The sequence below is a fragment of the Siphateles boraxobius genome, unplaced genomic scaffold, assembly GCF_051911475.1.
Source record: "Siphateles boraxobius isolate OS27281-9 unplaced genomic scaffold, OSU_SipBor_1 214, whole genome shotgun sequence".
Lineage (NCBI taxonomy): Eukaryota > Metazoa > Chordata > Actinopteri > Cypriniformes > Leuciscidae > Siphateles > Siphateles boraxobius.
Window position 1 is genome coordinate 755,001 of NW_027508827.1, and position 19,610 is coordinate 774,610.

General features: G+C 47.0%; 1 protein-coding gene across 1 annotated transcript; it reads right to left on the reverse strand.

Moving 5' to 3' along the window:
• Positions 1-8,176: 8,176 nt before the first annotated feature.
• On the reverse strand, positions 8,177-19,338 carry LOC143746184 (uncharacterized). Its single transcript, XM_077237945.1, has 7 exons — positions 19,188-19,338; positions 18,709-19,029; positions 18,229-18,606; positions 17,840-17,926; positions 14,935-14,979; positions 8,404-8,484; positions 8,177-8,294 (listed from the first exon to the last, which is right to left on the reverse strand). Exons 1-7 carry the CDS (start codon positions 19,336-19,338, stop codon positions 8,239-8,241), a joined length of 1,119 nt encoding a protein of 372 aa, XP_077094060.1. The 3' UTR covers positions 8,177-8,238.
• Positions 19,339-19,610: the final 272 nt, after the last annotated feature.

A 19,610-nucleotide genomic window follows, 5' to 3' on the forward strand; every position in this document is an offset into this window, starting at 1 on the left:
AACAAGTAACGCAAAAGTAATGTAACGCATTACTTTCCATAAAAAGTAACTAAGTAACGTACCTAGTTACTTTTTTGGGCAGTAACGCAATTTTGTAATGCATTACTTTTAAAAGTAACTTTCCCCAACACTGCTCACTGGCGACGTTGAGACGGGCTCCGCCCTATCTCAGCTATCTCCAGCGAGATCTAGTGCCTCTCACCCGGCTCTGGAAGCACGCGCTGCGGCGGTTACTTCTGCCCGGGTCGAGGCACATGATGTCGAACTTAGATTATCCAGTTCTGAGGAGCTCGATGTCTAAAGTTTTGCATCAGAAGAAACTGACTCGTCACTCCAGCATACTGCTGAAGAGGGGCTGATAGATGTGTTATCTCGGGCTGTAAAAAAAAAAAAATTTCGAAAAAAAAAAAAGTGGCCAACTGATAGGCAGGAGTCTAGAAATAAAAGCAAATCAGATGATAGACTTCTGTCTGCACGTCCTCAGCCTTCTCGCCGGTGCTTACCATTCTTCCCAGATCTTCACTCTGAGGTTTCAAAGACCTGGGTTAGACCTGTTTCAAATAGAATTTATACTAACCAGTCTAATGCTTATGGAAACATTTTTGGTGCAAAAGCTTCAGGGTACGTGACCATGCCGAATGCAGACGAGACGCTCGCTAGCTATCTCTCTCCTGCTTCGTCATCTTCACTTAAAGCACCGGCTCTGCCCTCTAAGCCACTAAAAAATACTTCTGTGTTAGTGGGGAAGGCTTACTCGGCGGCGGGTCAGGCGGCTGCATGTCTACACACTATGGCCATTATGCAAGCTTATCAGGCTGACCTGCTTAAAGATGCTTGTGAGGGGGGTGAAATTTCTGTGGATATGATTAATGAGCTCAGGCAGACTGCTGATCTCACTCTCCGGGCCACCAAGGAGACCGCTAAATCTATCGGCCGGTCTATGGCATGGTGGCCACAGAGAGACACTTGTGGTTGAGTCAGACCTCTATGAAGGAGAAAGATAAGACTCTCCTTTTAAATGCTCCCGTTTCGCCTGCGGGCCTCTTCGGTGACGCTCTTCACTCTGTCACGGAGAGGTTCCAGGAAGAGAAGAAACAGGCGGCTGCTTTTCAGAAAATTATGCCCCTTAAAGTGCGTGTCGCTGGGGCTTCTGAGCGAGGGCAGTCCCAGCCGCCGAGTACTTCAAAAAGAGCGCAGCAGAAACGCAGTGTCGCGCCTCATGCCCCCCCGCAGAGAAACTGGAGGGACGAGGCGGGGCGCTCTCCGGCGCGACCTTCTCGGGGTAGGGCTGATCTGAGGACAGTCATTATCGCCAAGAAGGCCGCGTCGAAAAAATCCTGATGTGCTGGACGTCAGGACTCTGAGGGTGGTCCCCATCGTGGAAGACTTGAGTTCACTGCACAAAAACACGGTGCCCTGTCTTTCCCGATGCCCTCAGGGGTCTGCTCTACTAACCCTGCCTATACAGGGCGTAGAGAGACTCGGCGAGCGATTTCCCGAGTGACGCTCTCAGGAGTGCCCAGACCAGCTGTTCCCTGCCAGTACGTTACAGGGCGCTGTGTCTGTCACTCGGGATGTTCATCCTCGAGAGGCTGGTTCACTTAGTAGGCTTCCTGGGGGAATGGAAAATTCTCCCCAATGTTTCTCAGTGGGACCTGAATACTATAGAGAACGGTTACGCTATTCAGCTCAGAACGCGTCCACCTCGGTTCAGTGGGATTCTGCCCACAGTGGTGGGCCCCGAGCAGGCTCTGGTGTTAGAACAGGAGGTAAAAACGTCTCAGGTTACGTATGTAACCCTGGTTCCCTGAGAGGGAACTCGAGCTGCGTTGAGACGCGGTGGGAACGCTCTGCGTGATTGCGTCGTGAAGCACGTGTATAATCAGTCCAATGGAAGAGCGAGACGTCATAGGCGGTGACGTCATAGACCAGGAAGCTATAAAGCACACCAGAAAACAGACCGCGACAGCTTCTGTTGCCTTCAGCAAGCGATCTGTGTATTCTGTCCTTGTCATATTTATTGTTGTCTGTCAAGTTGCAATATATATATATTATGGCAAAAGAGAGCAAGCAGCTTTTGTGTTGTTCCCTGCCCACGTTATATCACGGGTGGGGACACACACATCAGCTTTTTGTTACTATTTGGGAGTGGAGCATGCCACAGTCAGTTCTCGAGGGGGCTGACTGTGAGCATTGCGAGAAGCTGTCCGTGAGGACGCTCCGCTCCCGCCGGGCGTTCTTCGAGGAGGACGGTTCGGTTCGCGCTCCCCGCGCGGGTCCCGCTGTTGCCGATGCACGGCGGCGACTCGCATTTTGGGGTTCGCAAACGGATCTGACAGCGGGGGTTGGGACGGGCCCTGCCCTATCTCAGCTTTCACCTGCCAGATCCAGTGCTGGCGATTTCCAGTTCCGAGGAATTGGTATCGTTAGTGTTTTGTTTAGAAAAAGAGAACAAAACAAATAAAGATATTAAGAAAAGGCAGATGTTTGAGTTTTCAATAAATGAATAAATAAGTCAGCTCATAACTCTGTTGAATAAAGAGGAGCTTTAAAAGGTGGTTTATCTAGTGTTGTTGCTAGTTAAATATTTTCTGGCCAGCTGAACTTTATGAGAGTGAAATTAAGGAGTTTATTAGATGAAATAAATCTAAAAACAGAAAAACTCTGTATCTCAGCCTCCTCGTCGGGGACTGCCGTTTTTCCCTATCTCCACACCACACTGAGGTGTCAAGATCGTGGAATAAGTCGGTTTCTATTTTATCTGTTTAATGCCCTACGTCTAACTATAGTAATGCTATGGGTATTAAGTATCATGGTATGACAGTGCCTCGGGTTAAAGAGACGCTTGCTAGCTTTCTCTCTCCCGAGTCGGCGTCATAATTTTTAACCCCGACGTTACCCACCAGCCATCTAAATAAAAAATTTTTTAGGCAACGCTGGTGGGTAAATTATAAAGACATGGATGAATGTGAGGTTGTCAGCACTGACGCTATTCGAGAATTGCGTCGTGCAAAAACAGATAAACTATACTGGGGAGGGACGGTTTCGAGAAATCGTTTCTCCTCTGCGTCCTCTGGGTGGCGACTCTCTGAGGAGGGTCGCACACGGCCAGTTCGGTTGTTTTCCTGCTGGTGGCCACGGACTGATATATATATATATATATATATATATATATATATATATATATATATATATATATATATATATATATATATATACGTTTTTCTGATTTAAAAGTAAAGAAAAATAAGATAAAATTATGTCTGTTCTTCTGGATGCTCCGCTTTCAAGAAACTAAGAATAAACCGTTCAGCGGTGTTCCAGAGGTTTCTTCCTCACCAATCTATGTTCCTGAGACTGCTGGGCGGAGCAGTCTCAGTCTACTAAGCTCCTCGCAGCACAGCGAGCATCGCCATTTGGGCTCCTCCACAATCAAAGGGGACTTGGGTGGCGGTAGCAGTCTAGCCAGTTAGAGATATGCAAGATCTGAGGACTATTTTATCTCTAAAAAAGCTTGGACAATAGGAAGCCCTGATGCCGAGGCTATCAGGCTTCTAAAGGGTGGTCCCCTCCGGGGTAGGGATGGTTTTTGAGAAAATCGTTTCTCCTCGGCGCCCTCTGGGGTGCGACTCTCTGAGGAGGGTCGCAGCGCTGCCAGTTCGGTTTTCCTGCCGGTTCGCCGTTCAGGACACCAAGGTGTCAGTGTCCCCAAACGATCCTCCGAGGGGGGTCGTAGAGCAGTCAGTTCGGTTTCCCTGCCGGTTCGCCGTTTCAGGGTGCCGAGGTGCCTGCTTTTTCCAATGATCCTCCGAGGAGGGTCATTGGAACTAAGTTATTTAAAGGGAGGCAAGATCTGAGGACTGTCATCTCTAATAAAGCTTCTGAGGGCTCCTCCGGGGCAGGGACGGTTTTGAGAAATCGTTTCTCCTCGGCGCCCTCTGGGGTGCGACTCTCTGAGGAGGGTCGCAGCGCTGCCAGTTCGGTTGTTCCCTGCCGGTTCGCCGTTCAGGGCACCGAGGTGTCAGCGTCCCCATACGATCCTCCGAGGAGGGTCGTAGAACGGTCAGTTCGGTTGTTCCCTGCCGGTTCGCCGCTTCAGGGCACCGTACTGACTGTTCAACCAAATCCAGAGGCCAGTCTTGAGAGACTGGTTCCCCTAGTAGAATTTCTGGCAGCGTGGAAACTACTGCCACATATTTCTCGGTGGGTCCTGCACACTATAGAAAAGGGTTCAGAATTCGGTTCTTGTCCGCCCAGATTTCTAGGGGTCCTCCCCACTGTGGTGGACCCCGAGCAGGCTTTGGTTATGGAGCAGGAAGTACTGACACTTCTGCAAAAGGAGCTGTAGAAGGGGTTCCTCCTCCCAGCAGACAGTCAGGGTTTTACTGCCATTACTTCATTGTTCCGAAAGAGGATGAGGGGTTGCGTCCTACTCTAGACCTGCGTCAATTAAACAGCATATTATGCTTACGCTAAATATGATTGTGTCACAGATTCAGTCCGAGGACCGGTTTGTCACAATAGAGTTAAAGGACGCTTACTTATCTATCCATCCTCATCACAGGAGGTTCCTGAGGTTTGCTTTCAGGGGCAAGCATACCAGTATCGGGTTCTTCCATTCGGCCTAGGTTATCACCCCACACCTTTTACAATATGCGTGGATGCAGCTCTGGCTCCTCTGAGATTCCAGGGCATTCGCGTATTAAATTATACCGACGATTGGTGGATTTTTAGCTCAGTCCGAGCTTTTGGCAGTTCAACATCGAGATGTCGTTCTGTCCCACATAAGGAGGTTGGGGTTGCGGCTCAACACCAAAAAGAGTGTACTCCTCCCAGCTTGAGGACCACTTTCTAGGTGTATTATGGGATTCGACAACAATGCAAGCACGTCTGTCTCCTGCACGTATTTCTGCGATTCTCACAGCCGTTAAGAATGTAAAACTAGGTCAGTCACTCACTGCAAACAGTCTCTGAGACTGTTGGGGCTCATGGTAGTTGCGTCTAACGTAGTTACTTTTGGCCTTCTGTACATGAGACCCCTGCAGTGGTGGCTCGGGACCAAGGGGTTTTCTCCGAGGGGAAATCCGTTTTTCGCATGATCAAGGTCACGCGGCTATGCCTTCGTGCCTCGGTCATGTGGAAGAAACCTTGGTTCCTCGCCCAGGGCCCAGTGCCCAGTGCTGGGTGCTTCTTGTCGACGCGTCACGCTATCGACGGATACTTCCCTCACAGGATGGGGGGCGGTCATGAGTGGCCGCTCGGTGAACGGTCTTTAGCTGGGGCTCATGGCAGTTGCGTCCAACGTAGTTACTTTGGGCCTTCTGTACATGAGACCCCTGCAGTGGTGGCTCGGGACCAAGGGGTTTTCTCCGAGGGGAAATCCGTTTTCGCATGATCAAGGTCACGCGGCTATGCCTTCGTGCCTCGGTCATGTGGAAGAACCTTGGTTCCTCGCCCAGGCCCAGTGTTGGGGGCTTCTTGTCGACGCATAATGCTATCGACGGATGTTTCCCTCACAAGTCGGGGGCAATCATGAGTGGTTGGTCGGCGAAGGGTCCGGACAACACACTGATGGTCTCGTATATCAGAGCAGATATCCTGTTGAGGCAGGGGCTGTGGCCCGGGGAATGGAGACTTCACCCCGAGGTGGTGGAGCTTCTTAGGGAGAACTTCGGTCAAACTAAAAGTCGACCTTTCGCATCGCTTGTACAATGCATTGCCCTTGTGTTTCTCCCTCACGCATCCAGCTCCGCTTGGACTGGATGTAATGTAATAGGTGTGGTTGCCACTACACCTATACGCTTTTCCCGATATCTTTGCTCCTGGGAGCTCTGGAGTTGTGGATACTGTGGGCTCGGCCTCTGAGGGGGCCCAGCTCATAGATTCAGGTTTCTCGACCGAGGTCGTGGAGACCATACTCCAGTCTAGAGCTCCCTCCACGAGAAGACTAATATGCTGTTCTCTGCCTGGTGCAGAGAACGCCTTCTGAATCTCGTTTCTGCCCTTTTTGGTACAGTACTTGATTTCTGTAATGAATGTTTCTTTGCTGGGCTATCTCTGAGGAGAGATCCCTAATTTCGTCTTCTCCGTGGTACATGAGGCTGAGGCCTGCACGTACTTGGATTTGCACCTGGTTGGTGGTAGTATTTCTTCACCCCAGATCGGGTTGTATTTCTAGGTCCCTACTAAATGTGCGGGTCATTTGTGCTCCAGGCCTTCTGTCCTCCACCTTTAATACCCCAGATCAGGAAAATCTTAAATCTGTTATGCCCTGTCCGGGCTTTGGATGCTTAGGTCCACAGAGCTGCTCAGTGGCGTTTATCAGAACAATTATTTGTCTGCTTCGGGTAACCTAAGATAGGTTGCCCTGCATCTAAACAGATAATGAGCAAGTGGGTAGTTGAGGCTATCTCACTTGCTTATGAAGCGGCCGGACAGCGTTCACCTGTGGCTGTTCAGGCCCATTCTACTAGGAGTATGGCTGCCTCTAGGCTTTAATTTCGGGTGTTTCCCTTCAGGATATTTGTAATGCGGCAGGCTGGTCCTCACCTCATACATTTGTCAGATTTTATGACCTACACCTCTCCACTCCCGGGGCTAGGTTGCTTGCTTGCTTCTAGTGTGCGCAAGGACTTCACATAGAACGGGCATTTGTCTTATGGCGTAGTGGGTATGGGGTTCCCACCGCGTCTCAACGCAGCTCGAGTTCCCTTGAAAGGGAACGTCTCAGGTTACGTATGTAACCCTGGTTCCCTGAGAGGGAACGAGACGCTGCGTTCTCCCGCCATACTTCCTGCATGCCCTGATCGACTTGCTTCAGGCTTTTTCAGAAGCTGTCGCGGTCTGTTTTCTGGTGTGCTTTATAGCTTCCTGGTCTATGACGTCACCTTGAAAGGGAACTCTGCTACTAAAAGGAGAAATTTTTTCATCCATTTTGTTCGGTTAGCTCTGCTGGTTGATGTCGTTGTACAGAAAGAATGTTGTGACAGTTGGTCGGTGTGGTATTTGTCCCGCCCCTCCTCTACTGTGATTGGACGGCTGTGTAAAAAGTGACAGTGATGAGCCTTGCCTATGTCTTACAAAACTGTATGTACATTTACATTAATTCAAAATTAAGGATAATTTTTGGCTTCAATATCTCGTGGAAAAGAGGTTTTCCCCATAGCGTAAGATATTACGCAATATGAAATGTACTCTCGTAAGAGAACTGCACATGCGTTCTCAACTACTACTCGCTTCAGTGGACTTTGTTACAGAGACATTTCAAGCTCATAAAGGGATATTATCATATTTGTAACAAACATCTCAGAAAAGAAGACATATTAAACACAACTGCAGAGGTTTATTAAGAAAGTTAGTAGCAATCATACAAAATGAAAAAAAGATGCTAAAACAGGAATGAACAGAAAAGATACAGTAATCCTCAGATCAGCTCCATCACACAGAACAGAGAGATTATACAGTCTGAGTCTGTGCATTACTGTATTTAGTATTATATTTAAAGCAGTTTACATATGAAGCACAAGAAAATGACTTTCAACACTGTAGGCAAATATATCCAAAAAAGCCATATAAATGAAAATAAATTTGGCTTTTTATATGTAAAGAAACATTTTAATCAGAGCCGGTCCGAGCCTTTTGGGGGCCCTTAGCAGAACTTGATTCGAGGCCCCCTCCCACTACGCGGAGTCACCTGTGCTTGATGATTATTGACACAAATGTCACGCAATAATGATACATTATAAATGAATACAGTGAGGTTATATATTAATACAAAATAAATACTTAATAAAAAATAGAAGCCTAAAATAAAAACGTTTTAACTTTTACTTTACTCTTTTACTAACTCTTTGAAACTTCTTAAAACAAACTGTCTCAAAACATATAAAATAAATTATTTGCAAAAAATAATGACAAAACTGAGAAATCAAGGTGTATTGATCATGAAATCAGAATTTTCTTATCCTGAATTATTCATTCATTCATATTCATTCATTCATGTATGTCACTTGTTTAAGTCATCTAAAAAATAAATAATAATTTAACTCGATTGGGGCCCAGCCGCTTAGTGCGCTTATGCCTCGGCCTGGCCCTGATTTTAATCCACACTTGATGGTGTCACTATGTCTTCAGAGATCAGAGTTTTCTGAGAAGAAGAAACTAAAACAATAACCAATCCTCTTTGAGTTTTTGCTATTGTAAATATAGTTGCAGATTCGCTCTAAACTCATCAGTGTTTTACTGTAATATTGTCGGCATCTCTATTTCCTCTGGGTGCTTCGAGTCCTTCCTCCCTGCAAAATAAAAGCATTGACTGAGCTCTCGTGTGTGTTTTTATCATGATTGCAGATTGTTCAGATCAGATGAGTGTGAATCATCAGATTGTGTGCGGCTCAAACTCACCAGCTCTTCTTGCACAGATGATCTGAAGAAGAATCACAGTAGGAGCAGCAAACACTGCGATCTCAACAATACTCACAATCACTGCAGGAAACATGAGAGGAAGAAGAGAAACGATACTCGGTTACTAACGTAACCTCGGTTCTCTCTAGAGAGGGAACGAGTATTGCGTAAGTTTAGCTTACGCTACGGGAAAGATTCATCTTCTCGAGATACTGAAGCCAAAAAATTATCCTTAATTTTGTATTCCTTGTCAACGCAGTGCAGCAGCTAGCAGACCTAGAGCAGGCCATCTCGCGTGCTCATTGGCTGCCCTGCGGGCAACTGCTGCAGCCTACCAGTGAGCCCGGCGTGACGTCACGCCCAATGAAGGGCGCCCGCGCCTTCATAGCGTCACAGCCCGCCAGAATGGGCGTGGCTTAGCGTATAACACTAGGGGCTGTAGGCTGAATTCCCTGGTTTTCGTCGACTGAAGCGAAGTCGCTCGTGGCGCGAGCACGGCCGGTTACGCAATACTCGTTCCCTCTCTAGAGAGAACCGAGGTTACGTTAGTAACCGAGTATCGTTCTCTTACGAGAGGTTCTCTCGTATTGCGTAAGTTTAGCTTACGCTACGGGAACACTTTGTCAACGCCGTGCGCGCCAAGCATCCACATGAGACCCCGAGCTTTCAGGGGGACCCCATAAGTGGAAAAAATAAGGTGGCCAGCCACGCGGGCCATCACTTGTACATAAGCACACATAGGGAATACAGAGCAGCGCGCCGGTCTGTATAGGCACATGGCACATACCCTACTTAGTGCAGCTCAACCAGGAGAGCTGAGTCATGTGAGAGTGATCTGAGCAGGAGATCTGGGCAGAATACACCTCTCCTTCAGACTGACAACAGTTTAGCCTGCAAGGCAGGAACTTCTAGGTTATAAAACCTGACAAAGGTAGACGGGGAGCTCCAGCCCGCCGCTACACATATGTCATGGATAGAAATTCCACTGGACCATGCCCACGAAGAGGCCACGCCTCTCGTGGAATGAGCCCTGATGCCCAGAGGGCATTGCAGACCTTTTGACGCGTAAGCGGCCGCTATAGCGTCTACTATCCATCTGGACAGGCTCTGTTTCGAGGAGGCGAGACCCTTGGTGCGCCCACCAACGAAACAAAAAGCTGTTCCGAACGCCTGAAGGAGGCGGAGCGCGTAATGTAAAACCTCAGTGCTCTGACAGGGCAGAGGAGATTCACATCACCTTCGCTGTCAGATGCTGGGAGAGCTGACAACGAAATAACTTGCGCTCTGAATGGAGTGCCCATCACTTTAGGGACATAGCCATGTCTAGGTCTGAGGATGACTTTAGAGTCATTCGGTCCGAACTCAAGACACGACTCGCTGACAGACAGCACATGCAGGTCCCCTACACGTTTTACTGACGACAGTGCAGTCAGAAAGACGGTTTTCAGTGATAGATATTTCAACCCCACGGTGTCTAGTGGTTCAAATGGAAAAGCTTTCAGGGCCTCGAGGACCAATGAAAGATCCCACATGGGAACCGACGGGGGGCGCGGCGGATTCATCCTTCTAGCTCCTCTAAGGAAGCGGATGGCCAACTCGTGTCTTACCAATGACTGGCCGTGCGTCGATTCTGCGAACGCTGCCACGGCCGCCACGTATACATTGAGCGTGGATGGGGAACTTCCCTTATCCAACAGCTCTTGTAGGAAGGTGAGCAGATGCGCCACCCCGCATGTTCGCGGTTCCAGATCTGTGTCGGTGCACCATCCAGAGAACACCGACCATTTAGACGCGTAGAGCCTTCTCGTGGAAGGGGCTCTAGACTGCGTGATCGTGTTCATCACTCCTTCTGGCAGGGCAACGAGTACCCGTTGATCAACCATAAATGCAGAGACCAGCGCTCTGGATTGGGATGCCAGATCGTGCCGCGAGCCTGAGAGAGGAGATCTGCTCTCACCGGATTCGGCCACGGAGCTGTATGTGACAGCCCTGCTAGTTCCGGGAACCAAATCTGATTCTCCCAACGCGGGGCTATGAGGAGCACCGAGTGGCGCGTTTCCCTGATTCTCTTGATCACCTGTGGCAACAGATAGACCGGAGGGAAAGCTTATAGCGGGAGGCTGGGCCAAACCTGGGCCAGCGCATCCTCATCCTTCGAACAGACCGTCGGGCATTGAGCGTTGTCTTTTGACACAAATAGGTCGACTTCCGCTCTGCCGAATAGGCGCCACAGTTTCTGGACCCTTTGGGGTGCAGGGATCATTCCCCTGGGGGAACGTTGTCCCTGGACAGTTTGTCTGGGCCGTCGTTCAAATGGCCAGGCACATGCGCCGCCCTCAGCGAGCGCAGGTGCATCGGAGACCAAATAAGGAGGCGTTCCGTCAGATTGCAGAGATTTCTGGATCTGACACCGCCCTGACGGTTTACATAGGATACCACAGACATGTTGTCCGAGCGGACAAGAACATGCTGGTCCTGTATGAACGGGAGGAAGCACTTCAGCGCGTTCTCGACCGCTATCATTTCCAGACAGTTTATGTGAAAACCCTTCTCCTGGTCTGACCACTGGCCAAAGGCCGGTCTGCCCTCGAACAGTGCGCCCCAACCCGAGTTGGACGCGTCTGACGAGATGACTTTACGTTAAGAGATGGTTCCCATCATTACTCCCTGCTGGTACCAGTCGGTCACTAACCAGGGCTGCAGAGCTGCTATGCAGGCCTGAGTCACTCTGATTTTCTGGCCGCCAGACACCCGGCGGGACACGCGAGCATTCAACCAGCGTTGGAGCGGGCGCATGCGCAGTAGGCCCAGCTGGAGCACCGCTGCAGCTGATGCCATACAGCCCAACATCCTTTGAAATGTTTTCAAAGGGAGAAAGCTGCCCTTCTGGAAAGATGCGGCTAGGTGGCGAACACGGCGCGCGCGCTGTGTCGATAAACGAGCCGTCATGGTCACCGAGTCCAGTGCTATTCCTAAAAGGAAATTGACTGGCTGGGCAGTAATGAGCTCTTGGTCCAGTTGATCGTGAGACCCAAGCTTTCCAGATGACTGAGAAGCACTGTTCTGTGAGATAGCAGTTCTGTCTCTGACTGTGCCAATATCAGCCAATCATCCAGATAGTTCATTATTCGCAGCCCCTGACTTCTCAGGGGGGCGAGCGCCGCGTCCATGCACTTCGTAAATGTACAGGGTGCCAGGGACAGGCCGAACGGCAGGACGGTGTAATGATATACCTGACCGTCGAAGGCGAATCTCAAAAATTGCCTGTGACGGGGTACTATCTGAATCTGAAAATAGGCATCCTTCAGATCTAGAGAAATAAACCAGTCCCTCGGGCGAACGTGCGTGAGGATTTTCCTGGTCGTAAGCATTTTGAACGGTCTTTTCGCAAGCACTTAGTTCAAATATCTCAGATCTAGGATAGGTCTGAAGGCTCCGTCTTTCTTAGGTCCGAGAAAATATCGGCTGTAAAAGCCTGACTCGCTCAGAGAAGGCGGTACCTTTTCTATAGCCCCTTTGCACAGCAGCTTTGCTATTTCTGCGTGAAGTAGGTGTGCTACTTACGCATTCACAATCGTCGCGGTCCGGGCTTGAAAGCGCGGGGGACGGCGAATGAATTGAAGTGTATAGCCCTGCTTTATTGTGCTAAACACCCATTCTGAAATCCCTGGGATAGTTTCCCACGCAGCTATGTGAGCCACTAGGGGGGAAAATCGCCATTTGCGGGCTTGTGAAACTGAACCGGAGCCGAAAGCGCGGTGCGCGCGCTCTCGGTTCTGGGCAATGGCTGCACGCTGAAAAGCCGAAACCGGCTGATTTATGTGAGATGTCCCAATCATAAGGGATGGGGAACAGTCTTTTGTCATTTTTTTGACGCGCGAGCAGCGCTCCGGGCGGGAAAGCTTCCTGTAAGCGTGAGCGCGGGCACGAGACTTACAAGTGTATTTGATGCCCCGATCATAATGGATGGGGAGCGTTTTATTAATGCCCTGCGTTTTGTGATAACACTTAAACGCGCAGGCGCAGCCCGGGGGGAGGTTAATGTTAGCAAGCGTGAACTCACTCAGGCGGTCACGAGACTTACATTCATAACCTGCTTTCTTTTGTGAAACTGACCCGGAGCCGAAAGCGCGGCGCGCGCGCTCTCGGTTCTGGGCAATGGCTGCTCGCTGTAAGCCGAGACCGTCTGATTTATATGAGATGTCCCAATCATAAGGGATGGGGAACATTCTTTTTTTTTTTTTCACTTTTTGACGCGCGAGCAGCGCTCCCGGCTGAAAAGCTTCCTGTAAGCGTGAGCGCGTGTGCGCGGGCACGAGACTTACAAGTGTATTTGACGCCCCGATCATAATGGATGGGGAGCGTTTTATTAATGCCCTGCGTTTTGTGATAACACTTAAAACGCGCGGGCGGAGCCCGGGGGGAGGTTTGTGTTAGCAAGCGTGAACGCACTCTGGCGGGCACGAGACTTACATCCATAACCTGCTTTCTTTTGTGAAACTGACCCCTTAGCCGAAAGCGCGGCGCGCTCGCTCTCGGTCCTGGGCAATGGCTGCTCGCTGAAAGCCGAGACCGGCTGATTTATGTGAGATGTCCCAATCATAAGGGATGGGGAACATTCTTTTTTCACTCTTTGACGCGCGAGCAGCGCTCCGGGTGGAAAAGCTTCCGGTAAGCGTGAGCGCGGGCACTAGACTTACAAGTGTATTTGACGCCCCGATCATAATGGATGGGGAACGTTTTATTAATGCCTTGCGTTTTGTGATAACGCTTAAACGCGCGGGCGGAGCGTGAACGCAAGCGTGAACGCACTCTGGCGGGCACGAGACTTACATTCATAACCTGCTTTCTTGATCGTGTAACAGAGCGGGCAGATAGTGGGCACAGACTTGTGGACACATTTCTTACATTCAACACTCGAGCGGCTTTTCTGCGCTTCATGAGAGTGTGCTCTGCGAGGTTCGGAGTGCTTATGTGTAGTGGTGAACACTGGGGCGTGGGCACTTTCATTACACTTACAACACCGACGGCATGAGCCGGACCAGACATTTTACTCATTTTGAGATTTTTCTGGGTCGCCGTGAAAACGGCGTTTGTGTGCAGGCGAGAGGGTCAACAAACCGGCTCGTTGGCTGCTAAATGAACCACTGCAGTAGCCTGTTTGAAGGGGACTGACAGGGAATAAACTTAAACACGCACGTCTTTTCGGAGGCGATGTGTTTGTTAGTAAGCGTGAGCGCTCGTGAGCGGGCACGTAACTTACATTCTTAATCTGACATTATACTCACTTGAGATTTCTCTGGGTCGCCGCGAGAACGGCGGATGTGTGCAGGCGAGCGGGTTGCATTACCGGCTCGTTGGCTGCCAAATACACCACTGCAGTAGCCTTATCTAAGGGGACTGACATGGCGAGACATTTCGACGGCGGCGCGCAAGCCCGTCCGGGTCATGCAGAGAGCTCGAGAGGGCTCTGCATGACGCGCGAACGGGGACGCGAGGGCGGGGTAGCTCTCTTGTAACGTAAAGAGAGCTAGCCGCGTGCTCGGTGGTCGAGCAGAACTGGAACAGTGTTTGTACGAGGGCGCGCGCACGAGTAGTGGGCACGGGACCTACATGTAACACAGATGATGCCCGTCCGGGTCATGCAGAGAGCTCGAGAGGGCTCTGCATGACGCGCGAACGGGGACACGAGGGCGGGGTAGCTCTCTTGTAACGTAAAGAGAGCTAGCCGCGTGCTCGTACGTGTCCCTCGGCCTCATTCTCAGATGCGACGGCAGTGAGGCTCGTGAGCGGCAGCTGCGCGTCGGTGAGGAGAGGCGGGGGGTGTTGAAGGCTTCGAGTCGAGCCCGCAGGGTCGACAGCGGAAGCGCTTCACAGCCGGAAGTGTGAGGCGTCTTAAAAAAGACACTCGCTGCTCTTTTAGAATAGGTTTTAGAATAGGTTTTAGCAAGGTAAAGGATACGTCGCCGGATAGCGTAGCTCGCACGGATGGCTGAAGGTGGCGAAGACGGCCGGCTTCCTCAGCGCTCTCCTAAGCTGGTTGTCCGCTGTTCGACGGTGGCGGTGGCTTCTCTCAGATCCAGCGATGCGAAGAGCTCGCTGAAGAGACGAAAATCAGGGAATTCAGCCTACAGCCCCTAGTGTTATACGCTAAGCCACGCCCATTCTGGCGGGCTGTGACGCTATGAAGGCGCGGGCGACGTCACGCCGGGCTCACTGGTAGGGTGCAGCAGATGCCCGCAGGGCAGCCAATGAGCACGCGAGATGGCCTGCTCTAGGTCTGCTAGCTGCTGCACTGCGTTGACAAGGAATACAAAATTAAGGATAATTTTTTGGCTTCAGTATCTCGAGAAGATGAATCTTTCCCGTAGCGTAAGCTAAACTTACGCAATACGAGAGAACCTCTCGTAAGAGAACTGTACATGACTGAAGTCAAGGGTATTACACTATCAATAGTTATTGATGAAGCATTTACAGACTGACTGATAGTTTAATGTTATAAAGCTGTCAGTATAAATGAACGTGTCGTACCTCTGTATAATAATCCAGCAGTTTCTGATGCTGTATCAGCTGGATCTGTGGATCACGTCTGTTAGTTCAGTTCAACACATAATGCACATATACACAACATCATCATCACATAATACTCCAGCTTCACACACGCCGATTCCAGGATCTTCATTTTAGCGGCGCTCAGCTCCCAATTAGTGTGTGCTTTAACACAAGAAACACTTTAGTTTAGGATATAATTCTCACTATTAACTAGTTGCTTATTAACATGCATATTACGAGGATATCTGCTGTTTATTAGTATATATTAGTTAGTTATATTTTATTCCCACATGTGAGGCAGTTCGGGGGTTCGGCTCCCCGAGAACATGCAGCTTTCTCTAATCTACAAATGTTCATTTCAAGATGTTTTAGAGGCCAAACAAACTGAGTAACAATAGCTTTAAAACCATTTCAGTGGCAGTGGATTATTTTCTCTCCTCATCTCCATCACTCTCTTTTTCTCTTTGTTTTTCTCTTGCCCTCCTAAAGCTGAGCTTTGACTGATATAGGCTTTTCATTCTTGTGTCAGAGAAGAAAGTAAAGCGTCTCAGACACGTTCCTTCACTGAAGGCTACCAGTAACTACATGTATTCACATTATGTACACATTTATTAGTGATCTTCTGCCTAATACAGGGCCGTAGACGAGCTTTATAATCACTGAGGGACTAAATTTGAGGTTGTTGGGTTACAATTTTTGATTTCTCTGATCTACATATGTGCATTTCAAGACGTTTGAAGGCCAAACAAGGAAAGAAATACTTTAAAACCGTGTCAGCGTCAGTGGATTATTTGTCCAAACCTGCTCTCTCCTCTTATCCATCACTCTCTCTTTTTCTCTCAGTCTCCTTATCTCGCCCGGACTCTTCCCCTCATAAAGCTGGGCTTTTTTAATTTACTCAAGGCTATAAATGTACTAATATTTCGTGCCGCTAATCTGCAGGTTTTTGTCAGCGTCAGCATTTATGTGTAAATGAGAGGTTTTTACAGTTTTGTAAGGTTTTGTAAGGTTGTGCTGGTAATTTGTCAAAGGATGAATGATAAGCTAATTAATATAATCTTAAAGTATGCACTGTACTGTTGGAGCGGATGAAGCGCGAAAACAGGCCGACAATATTTCAAACATGTTTTGATCTTTCATGGTAAACACATATTGATATATATATATTTAGTTTTATTTAGTAGTTATTTTAAGTAGGTTTTACATTCAAATATAAGTGAAATTGTATTAGCAATACTAAATAAGTAAACCTAAAAATGTAAATTCTGTTATCTTAAGATTTGTTTTGTATATTCTGTATATTGTTCTTTCTCTTTTCTGCATTTCAGCTCTGCTTTAGTTTGTTTATTTCTAATAAATGTGAGATTTCAGACTAAATATTCTGTGACAGACTTTCATGTTCCTAGATTCTTGCATGCTGATGGCCGTGCAAAAGAGTAAGTAAAACCTCACAACCGTTCAAAAGTTTTGTGTTGTAAGATTTGAAGTGTTTTTGAAAGATGTCTCTTATGCCCACCACGGCTGCATTTATTTAAACATACAGTAAAACAGTACAATTAATGCAATTTTTAAATATTTTCAGTCTTCAGTGTCGCATGATCCTTGATGCTGTAAATTCAGCTGCTTTACCAAAACAGGAATACATTACATTTTACAATATATTCACATAGAAAAAAGTTCTTTTAAAGTGTAATAATATTTCGCAATATTACTGTTTTTACTTTATTTTTGATCAAATAAATGCATTATTTTTGGTGAACATTAGAGACTTCTTTCAAAGAGAACTAACCCTATTCCATAGAGACTGTGTCTGTTCTCCGAGTAATGAGGACAAATAATACATTTACTAAGGGATAATGTGGGGGTTTTTTTTAAGATCCGTTTGGCCATTAACTTTTAAATGCATCATTAATAAGCTATTAATATGAGGAGAGTCTCTGCAGATCAACTAGCTTCTGCATTTCTCTCCGATACGGTAGGAAATTAAATGAAATGTGGAGGATTTTATCTTTGACAAGATGATTGACAGGTCAGTTTGTGTGACAGGATGCATTTAAATAAACAAAAGAGAGAAACCGTTAAATACGATGATTCGTTATTCATTATAGTGAAATTAAGTGAAAGTGTGTCCCAAAAGCGTGCCTACTCTTAGTACATACTTTTAGGCGTAGTATAAGAATACGAATTGAGCATTAGAGTAAATAAGTGAAGTCGGCCATTTTCTCTTCAGTTTCATCTGAGCTGTTGAAGTGAATGGCAGGACAAACTTTCAGTCAGACAGAAACAAAATGTTGGCAGAGATAACAATTTTACTTTAAGGTCAAAAATATTATTTTAAAAAAGATATTTAAATCAGTTTATTTCATATTGGGGTCATAAAACGCCCAGACTTAATAAATAACTGAAGTTTTATATGTTAAACTTGTTGCCGAACACATTACGAGTGCATGGCTTATTTTGTGTTTCTCTCTTTTGTTGTATATTTGTTTTGTTTACTTTGACATGTATGTTTTTGATAATTGTGTGCCTGGACTAGCAGTATTTTATGTCTGTTTGGTGTTGTTCATGTCTCTACAGTGAATGCGCTGCATGGATTGAGCTCAACGTATCGTCTTCATGTGAGGATTTCTGGGGGAATCGAGTGAAAGAGCCGGAGTGTTATATGAACACACTCTCACTGTTTATACTGAACATGACATACAATATGCATAAGTACGCTAATTACACACACCATTAAACTCCATGAAATGAAACTAAAACAACATCTCAATGTGACGATCATCCTGTAGAATCTGCCAGTCATATTGTGATCAGTGAACACTGAAGATAACTCCAGCATTATGCAGTGAAAAGCACTGATGTGAGAAAGACAGTGATGATGTACCTTTAGAAACGTGTGTGTTTATAGTTGAGGGATCCTGAGAGTGTGTGTTGTGGACTGGATTCACTGCTGTCGTTGAATCAGCTTGAGCTGTGAAGACCAATGTTACTTCAGATGATTATTACTGTACAATATGACCATCTTATTTTAACTTTGATCGTCATATTATATAAAAAGTTCATATTTTTGCTGTCAAGCTTCAATTCCTGTATTATTTCCAGCATCACTTTTTGGACTGTAACGTCACTGCAATTCATTAGTTTGAAGCAATGCTTTGAGTTTCTCTTCTGTGAGAGTCAAAGCTTTTGTTCCTCAGTTTGTTCTGGTTCAGTGATACTGATAGACCCCAGTGTTACTGGCATTATGAGGCTCTTCTAACACTGTTTTCTCACCTGAATACTTGACAGTGTATGTGACCGAGGTCTGGAGTTGATCTCTGCGAGTAAGCTGACATCTCCACTCTCTGTTGTCATCTTCATTCAGGAGTGTTGTAGTCAGAGTGATCATACAGTGATGTTGATCTGATGATAAGTATAATATCTGATATCTGGAGTCTGTCTTCAGATCGACACCAGTCTGATTCACCCACAACAGTTTAAATCCCTCATAACTGACCCAATAACCACAGGAGTATACAGTATATGAATACAACTGACAGGAGAGAGTCACAGAGCGGCCTGGACTGATCTCAGTCTGGGAGGATGAAGATGAAGATGATGATGATGATGGTGATGATGATGATGATGACGAAGATGATGATGATGGAGACACTGAAACTGAACATAAAACACAATCACAGACTCTTCAATCATCATCTGAGATCAAGTGAAGAATTTGCCCTTTTTAAATTGACCACATTATTATAAACTTACCATGAAGAACATGCAGAAAAACATGTGTATCAGTTCCTGTTTGGTGATATTGTCTGTAATTCACATATTGTTGGCAGGTGTAAGATCCATAATCTTCTTCTGTGACGTTCTTGATGTTCAGAGAGCAGTCAGACTCCAGACTCAGTCTCTCATGTCTATCTGTGTTTTTATTCTTTATCCCTAAAGTAATCAGTTCAACTACTGAATTTCTGAATCTGTTAGAGTAGATCCATGTAGTTGATTTGCAGTCAGAAAGAGCTTTATTACAGGACAGACGCACATTTACACCAGAACTGATGAACACATCCACTCCACTGGAGCCTGAAACACAGTATATCTTAGTGATCATTATGATAGATATTAATACATGAAAACATAAATCCCACCAGGATAAACAGCAGAAGTTGTAAATCCTAGTATTCCTCACTGTTGCTCAGGAGTGCCAGACTGCGTGTGAAAGTGTTAAAGCTGTGTTGTACAGCCCCAGTTTCGGCTGCTCTGAGTTTCGATCTCTTGAGTTGGAAGTTGACGCGAGCGCGGATACATCGAGTTACTGGAGCAGTTTTGCTTCAGGACGGCGAGGATGTGGAGAATCCAGTGTGCTTTTCCTCCCGTGAGTTTGAGAAACATCAAGGCAATTACTCTACAGTTGAAAAGGAAACGTTGGCGTTGTTGTTTGCAGTTCTGTGAAGTTTCTTTAGGCTCTTCCACCCTCCCAACTATTGTCTATCGATCACAACTCCCTTGCTTTACTTTCCCGTATGTATAATGCTAATCAACGTCTGATGCGCTGGCCTTTATTTCAGACTTATAACCTTGAAAAACAATACCTGTTTCGTTTTCAGTTATTAGTACTTTTGGTTATTACTTATAAGCTTTGTTAGTGTGTTATGATGATCATG